Source organism: Selaginella moellendorffii, unplaced genomic scaffold (assembly GCF_000143415.4).
Source record: "Selaginella moellendorffii unplaced genomic scaffold, v1.0 SELMOscaffold_22, whole genome shotgun sequence".
Taxonomy (NCBI): domain Eukaryota; kingdom Viridiplantae; phylum Streptophyta; class Lycopodiopsida; order Selaginellales; family Selaginellaceae; genus Selaginella; species Selaginella moellendorffii.
In genome coordinates this window covers 631,203-639,337 of record NW_003314283.1, presented here as the reverse complement: position 1 = coordinate 639,337, position 8,135 = coordinate 631,203, and the positions used below count along the sequence as shown (strand labels likewise).

Below are 8,135 nucleotides of genomic sequence, written 5' to 3'. Positions count from 1 at the left end.
TGGCATAATTGTTGTTACTAGCAGGGACTTTAGACAGACACTTCCAGTCATTTCACATGGACATAAGGCACAAATTGTTTCAAGTTCTGTAAGAATAAATAAATTATGGAGATTATTTAGAAAGTTATCTTTGAAAACAAATATGCGGCTTGCTGAAAGTGATAAATCATGGTCTGAATGGCTTCTCAAAGTTGGAAATGGTGAAAATTTTGAAAATTTACCATCTTTACCTTCTAACTCCATTTTATTACCTCATACACAACTAATTTATTCATCAATTATTGATTTTGTTTACCCTTCAGTACTTGATATTTCAAACCCTTATATTGTAGCCAATCGAGTCATACTTACCCCACTTAACGATGATACATTTGCAATCAACAACACTATTGTCTCTAGATTATAAGATGATACATGCATCTACAAAAGCATTAATTTTGTTGACACTGAACATCCCGAAAATTTTCTAACAGAATTCCTAAATTCTATCACACCTTCTAGTCTCCCACCACATAAACTCTCTCTCAAACAAGGTGCTATTCTTATCCTTCTAAAAAATATGTTTCCATCAGTAAGACTATGCAATGGCACACGTCTCATCCTGAAAAATGCACTACCAAATGTTTTAAATTGTGAAATTGTGATGGGGCAATTTAAAGGGACAAGAGTTTTTATCCCACGTATCACATTAATACCATCAAATACAGAAATTCCATTCAAAATGTCCAGACGACAATTTCCAATTTGTTTAGGTTACTGCTTAACAATCTCTAAATGCCAAGGACAGACATTTGACCGAGTTGGAATTTACTTGCCCCACCCAATTTTCACTCATGGGCAACTTTATGTGGCTTTATCAAGATGCACATCACCACATGAACTTGGAATTAAAGTTCAAAACACCACACGCCAAGGCCACCTCCTTCCTCAAGATCCTTCTGTTTTTACAATTAACACTATCTATAAAAAGGTTTTATATTGAACCTCTTTGTAAACCACCCAGCATACACTAGGCAACTTATAGAAATATATTTATCATTTACTGGTTGTGGTATATTTTTACTACCAAAGTTTAGGACAAATGCTTTTACTTTTTTTTTATCACCTTAATCCAGCAAGCAAGTTTTAGTTGATTCATTAATTTATGATCTACTGATTTGTGATTTGTGATCCATATTGGAGAATTTTACTTTCTTTTGTACTAGTGAAATTTCAATTTAACTTGGTAGAATGGTATGTTATCTTAGTTAATGATTTTGGAAGTAATTAAAGAGAATGACTTGAAAGACAATTTATAAATATTTAAATATAGAGGGAGAGAGTTTATGAACAAAAGTGCACCCTTTTTTTTAATTGGTTAAGAGTGTTAAGATAATTGAGGTTAAACATCCTTGGATTTAAATAGTATTAGGTTAGATGACCTTCTTGAAAGTCTAAATTCAGGAGTTTATATTTAATATTAGAGAACTTTTTGGGAATTGACTTTATTAGTTGGCTTAGTGAATCACGTTATATATTGAGATTGACATCTGGCAAAACTTAATTCGTAAAAGTTCAAATATAAAAGGAAAAGGCCCATAATAAAAATACACCCTTTTTTTAATTAGTTAAGAGTTTTGGGATATTTAGTAACCTATCAGAAAGTCTAAATTTAGAAGCTTACATATAAACAACTTGAATTTTATCACATTATCATTATTTTATTGTTTAACTTGAAGTTTTATTGTAACTCAACTTGAATAATTGCCACACTAAAATCCCTAATTAAAACCTATTGCCATTTATTACCCACTTATTTTCTTGAGAGAATGTGATATTTACAACTTCTCCATCTTCAAAGTCAATAAATCTCTATTCTCTTAAGATCACTTCACAAAAATCACTTTAAATTTCTGATCTAATAGATGTATAGGAAGCAATTTACAAACTCCTAACCTTACTTCCAACCCACTTTACTTCTTGGATATAATCAATTGCAACAATTTAAGTGTTATTGCTATTGATAAATCTACTTTATTTTGAACTTCATGCATGTACCCAAAATTTATCTGACAAAACCCTACACCTATTTTAACCATAAAAAGGAGTGGTAGTATGCTTTTTTATTTTCTTTTCAATGAAGTTTCATGGCCCGCAAAGCAATAGTCAATATACCACATGGCTGGTGAATTTTATCAATATACTTCCTCTCTCACAGTAGTGGAGGAAAGCTTGTAACTTACTTGCAATATGTTGAAGTCCAGAAGGCCGTGCTGCAACTGTCGTTGGAGGAAAAAAACTGAAAGGCTTGAATGAGCACCTTTTAAGACTTGTAATTCGTTTCTGAGAAAAGAAGAAACTATAGCCCAGAAAGAATCCTTCCATTGCAAACTTCGAAAAAATCTCTCGTTTGTTGAAAATTCGTTGGCACGAGAGCTAAAGCTCCTTTCAAGCCAGTTTCTTCTCGTTTATCTCCTTTTTCCAGGTTTCGAGGCCTTCGGAAAAAGCTGTGGACGCCATAGCTAGAAGAAAGCACAGAAGCGAAGGCCCAGATATTGATCAAACGATTCACAAAGTTTTAGTTTAATAAAACCAGCGTAGTTTATTCAAATGCTCATCCAACTTTTTAGCAGCAAGTGAGTTTGCCATCGACATTGCCAATGCAATCGTCCAGCACACGGTTGGAGAAGCGCTTGTAGCCCTTGGCAGTGGCACAACGAGCACCGATGGTGATCCCATTGAACTCAACATCACCGCATTTGGCAGCAAAGTTGGAGGAACAATCGAGCTTGCCCGTGTAGTCGACTCCCACGCACTGGCTCACATCGATGGAGCTCTTGACATGCTTCCCATACGGAGTTCTACATTTCGCGTGCATGGTGTGGCCATCGAAGCTAATCCCCGTGCAAGACGAAGAGAACTGGCAAGCCTGAAGGAACCCATGGCCAAACTATCAATCGATATCAAACTCTCAAAGATTACCTGGATTGTGACGATGAGCATGCACAGGACGACGATGATCTCGCGGATGGATGCCATGGTAGTACAGGTAAATGAAGAGAAGAAGAGCGGAAGCTACGATGGTGGATGACTCCCAGTATAGTCGTATATATCATAACTATATATACATGATGAAGAGACTCACCTCTAGCCTACACCTGGATCAATGAAGTGGCACTCCTGCCACCTAAGATCATGTCATAGAGAGCGTATACCTCAACAGTAAAAGAAATCAAAGTGATATATGAAGAGCGAGCTCTTAAGAGTGCTATATACTGAAGAAGAAGGCTTGAATGATCATTCTAGAGCTTCCCTGGGCTTATATAGTCTGGATCCGTGTCATGCCATGAGTTGGAGCCTATCCCAAAGACTGACACGGCATTTGGTGCTAGCTATCATCATTCTTGAGTTTTGCGACTAAGCATTTTCTGAAAGACAAAAACAAAATGACTATGGACACTTCATTGAACTTGTGGGTTATTGTTGACCCAAGAAACTATGTTTGACATGATGCACGCTCTAGCCAAGAGGATGGTCTTTGTTGGCAAAGTGAATTGACAAGCAAAAGTGGAGTTTGCATGATCTTGTGTGCTCTCAAAAAGTATTCTATTTCCACGTATTGGATCCAAACATCTGCTAGCAATGATAAAATGTATGCCCGGACTGATAGAATCCAATTCTTCTCGACACTTCTATGAGTACAGCAATGTGACATTTTTATAAGGAAATACGTTTACAAAATGATTTTATTTCCAAACCACACAAACTTTATGTAATGGATCCAAACTTCTTAAGCAATCAAATGATTTATCTTTGCTCCAGACTGATGGAATCCAATTTCTTATGAGGAGATGGCTGTTTCTAGCAACAAATGAGGTGACCGTCATCGTTGCCAATGCATTCGTCCAGGGCCCGGTTGGAGAAGACCTCATGTCCATAGCCATCTTTGCAGGTGGCAGCCATTGTGATCCCATTGAATGCAACGTTGTGGCATCTGGGAACAAAGTTGGAGGAGCAATCGAGCTTGCCCGAATAGTCGACTCCCACACACTCGTTCACATCGATGGAGCTCCTCACCACTTTGCCAGCATCCGTCCTACAATTCGCGGACATGATGTTGCCGTAGAAGCGAATCTCGGTGCAAGACGAAGAGAAATGGCAACTGGCCTGCAAAATTTCACCAGAAACCTCTACAATTCTTATTCCATTCTTTGTTTTCAAGAAATAATTTACCTGGCTAACCACGATGAGCATGCTGAAGACAATGAGGATATCGCAAGTGGATGCCATGATCAAGAACTTATGGAAGACAGCACTGAAGAATAGCTTTAGATGATAGATAGATGGATTGAATGATTGTAATTGCATGATCGAGTTTGTGGGGTTTATATAGTCGTGCGACGTGGTGTGTTGGAACATATCCAAGAACTTTTACACGGCATTTGCGTTAGCATTGTTTGAATTTGTCGTCTGTAGCGAAACGGTCAAAGCTCGGACACTTACCAGTTCGCGTGGTCATGTCGAGAACTCTAAACTTGCCTTTGGAGCTCCACTTGTGGGACGTTTCAAATGCTCATACGATTGTTATGACGCAAAGGGGTGCTCGGAGAGAGTTCCAGAGGGAGCTTGTCACGAGGGGTGTGGAGGTGGTGGAATTCGATTTTCTCACACCGAAAGCTGTCATGGACTACTGTTACGAGCGTGGATTCCTCATGGTTTTATGGGAATGTGGAGGAGCTTTGTCAGCTCCGGCACTAGCTGCTGGTATCATTCACAAGGTGAACCGCATTTTTTTTCTATCTTGCTTCTTTCGTTTTTGTTTCTTTGTTTCATGTTCTCTTGTTTTTGAGCAGGTTATTGCGTTTGTTGCTCCAAAAATCATTGGAGTGACTGCCCCAACGCCTGTTGGTGAGTTGGGAATGGTGGACATGACACAAGCTTTAAATCTGCTCGACGTGACTTTCGAACAAGTAAGCTCTTATCAAAACGTTTTCTTTTCCCCTTACTCCGTGGCCCAGACATGTTGGTTTCGGGCTACCTTAAGCTGATTCCGCGCATGAAATCACCTGCTTCTGCCTATGCGGACGATCCCTCGATTGCAGACGCTGGAATTTTCTCAAGCTCCACTGTGATCTACTTCTACAAGTCGTGGGATCCATACGGTGCCTTTACGAACTTCACAGCACACTCAATTAAGCTACCTGGCTCTAGCGAGACGTGGAAAAGCGTCGAGCACTACTACCAGGTTTTCCTTCGACGTTCGCTAGCAATTTTTTTATCGGGTTTCTTTCTTTCACATAGGCACAAAAGTTTAGTGGAGTCAAGGACGAACTGGCAATGCAAGCTATAGAAAATATCAGAAATGCTGAAAGCCCAGAAGAAGCAGCTAGAATTGGAAGACGCTTAGCTCGCGAACGTCCTGACCTGGTAAGCTTTGTTCTCTCGGTTATAAAACAAAAACTTCTTGCAGGTGAGGCCAGACTGGGAAAACTCCAAGATGGACGTGATGGAAGAAGCACTGGTTGCAAAGTTTTCGTCCTACCCGCAGCTGCGAAGTTTGCTGCTGTCAACAGCTGGTTGTGTGCTGATCGAGTCGTCCCCGCAGGACTACTTTTGGGGGTCTGGCAAAGATGGCACGGGACAAAACCAGCTGGGCCGCTTGCTCATGAAGTTGCGAGCCGCGATTCTTACAGAGAACTAGCACGTCCAAAAGTAATTTTGTTAGTGTTATATATCTCAGAAGTTTATGCATTATTTTGAACACAAACTAAGTCTCGACATCTATCAGATATTGCTTCTAAATGAATAATTATAAATTCTGTTTCTTTTTTTTTAATTTAAATATAACATTTTTGCCAGAATAAGACAAAAGCTTTTTTTTTGGCCGGGAGTTTTCTACGCTAAAAACCGTTTTAGCCTTTAAAAGCTCAATAACCTTTAAAAGATCAAGTATAAAATGGTATCATTAAGACAATCAGTTTAAGGTTTTGCTTTTATGGTGCCCTTTACAGGAGCGCGAGCGATCATCGGCGACAAACTACACAAGCTGAGTGAGTACCGGATCATTAAGGCCCTTTACAGGAGGAGCGATCACCGGCGGCAGCACAGCACAGGGGCTACACCAACCGGATCATTAGGGATGACTTCCGATGCATGGTGCATCTAGGTGAGTTGCAGAAGGGTGAGCAACTTGGGAAGCGCAGTCACTGGGACAACGAAGAAAAAGCGAGAAAACGTAGCCGGCATGAAGCTACTTCTCCTGAAGAGTTTTCTCACATAGGTGCTTGTGTGGGTCAAGATGCAAGGGCGGAGGCAAGGTTTGCATTGTTCACACAGCAGATTGCGCGCATGGAGGCGAGAATATCAGCTATGGAGCCCCTTGTCTTTTCTTCTAGGGGGATTGCGAGATGCCAGGGTGCAGCAGGTGTTTTGGATGTGGTTATGAAGACCATGGATTGGAAGCTTCAAGAAGTTGTGGTTGATGCACTGTCTGCAAAACTCGAAGTCAAAGGGGAGAAGTTCGTGGTTAGCAGGAAAGAGTTGCAAGGAACTAAGCAAGTCATGAAGAAACTCCAACAGGACTTCATTTCATTTTCAGGATTTTTACATCACGTTGAGAGGCAGGGAGAAAATTTTGACAAGGTAAATGTTCTCTTGGATGCAGCACTTGTTGCATTTGAGAAACAGACAGGGATTGAGGGAAGCAGGCATGGTTTTCAGCATTATCTTAGTAAGATCAAAGGTCTGTGTGTTGGAGGTGTTAATGCTATGGCTCTCTACAAGTATGATTCAAATTACAGTGACACAATGAAGCCTCAAGAAATGCTTGCTCTGAAGCCACCAGAGATGATCAAGTTATCAGTAGCAGACTACACTCTCAAGTTGCAGCTAACAAGTGAGATTGAACGGTTTTTGGAAGAGGAGAATGGCAGAAGTACCAGTGAGCTTGAGAGTGCTATCCTGGAAGCAAAAGTATTTTTGGGCCAGGTGCTCAAGTGGTATAAAAACAAGTTGAAAAAGAACTTGGAGGAGTAGTGATTTAGAGAACTTGGAGGTAAGCTGCTTTATAAACGGCTCAGCTTACTGTATCAAAACGTGTGGGGTGTTGGGGTTTGTGTGTTTAGTAACAGCTGTTTAGTAAGTTAGCAAATATCTATTTCATTCTTAATCCTGTTTTGACTCGAAGAACACAGCTTTTTTTTATCCAAGCTCATGAGAACGACGAGTGCAAGAAGGTTTCTAGTCATCTCATTCATTCACTCCACTTTCCCTTTAATTCGAATCGTTCTTCATTCACTCAGCGCTTGTATGGCCTCCTTGTCTCCGTGGCAAATGCCCGGTTGCGGCATTCACAGTCTACCAAGGTGTAATTCCGCGGTTCCCGATGAGCTCTGAGGGAGGTACCACGGTTGCAAAGTCGCGGATGAGAGCATTTAAAGTTCATCTTCCACTTCTTTCAATGCTTTTGAGGATTAATTTGGTGCAAGGAGCTCTTCGCGTTACTCTTTGCGTGTTCTTTGTATGTTCTTTCGTTGTTTGTTATGAAGTACTATGTTCTTTGTGTCTTCATTGTATGTTGCTTATTCTCTTCATTTCTCAACGAACAGGAGGCCGGGCCAAAGTCGGATCACAACTCCAAGGAAGGAAACAGACACTTGCAAATTTCTCTCTGGCGTGGCACAAGGTAATGTAGCTTCTTGCTTTTCCTTTGTTTCTTTTCTTCTGTAAGTTTATCAATCTCTTTCTCATAGGAATGACACTGGGAACTCCTATTGCTGTTCTAGTTCCAAACACGGATCAACGTGAAAGAGTAAGTTTTCGTTAACGGAAGAAAGAAAATGAGACGCTGGAACTTAATGTGAGGTATTCTGCAGGATTGGCTCTAGCTAACATCTAACACAAGATGGAACCAATCTCCCTTTGCAAAGCTTACAAAGTTTGAGACCTTTCTATCTACACACACAAGAAGTATGAAGGCTTTACCTCGCCAGGAGTGTGAATCTCATGGGTTTCTAGACAGGATCTCCTTTCTGTTTTTGTTTCCTCAACTTATGAACAATTCATGCAGGGACGAAGAGACGATAGTGATGAGAATAGCATGCAAGCCGACGTCTACAAACTTTACAAAGTTCATCAATTCTCACTGCGCTGGCATT

At 40.4% G+C, this 8,135-nt stretch overlaps 2 protein-coding genes and 1 pseudogene across 2 annotated transcripts; 1 reads left to right on the top strand and 2 right to left on the bottom strand.

Annotated features, from left to right (window-relative positions):
- Window positions 1-2,555: 2,555 nt before the first annotated feature.
- On the bottom strand, window positions 2,556-3,027 carry LOC9642156 (cyanovirin-N homolog). The gene is made up of 2 exons (XM_002973482.2): window positions 2,962-3,027; window positions 2,556-2,908 (listed from the first exon to the last, which is right to left on the bottom strand). Exons 1-2 carry the CDS (start codon window positions 3,016-3,018, stop codon window positions 2,606-2,608), a joined length of 360 nt encoding a protein of 119 aa, XP_002973528.1. The 5' UTR covers window positions 3,019-3,027; the 3' UTR covers window positions 2,556-2,605.
- Window positions 3,028-3,752: 725 nt separating this feature from the next.
- Window positions 3,753-4,310, bottom strand: LOC9642593. Its single transcript, XM_002973481.2, has 2 exons — window positions 4,213-4,310; window positions 3,753-4,146 (listed from the first exon to the last, which is right to left on the bottom strand). Exons 1-2 carry the CDS (start codon window positions 4,267-4,269, stop codon window positions 3,841-3,843), a joined length of 363 nt encoding a protein of 120 aa, XP_002973527.1. The 5' UTR covers window positions 4,270-4,310; the 3' UTR covers window positions 3,753-3,840.
- On the top strand, window positions 4,282-5,680 carry LOC9642592 (annotated as a pseudogene).
- Window positions 5,681-8,135: the final 2,455 nt, after the last annotated feature.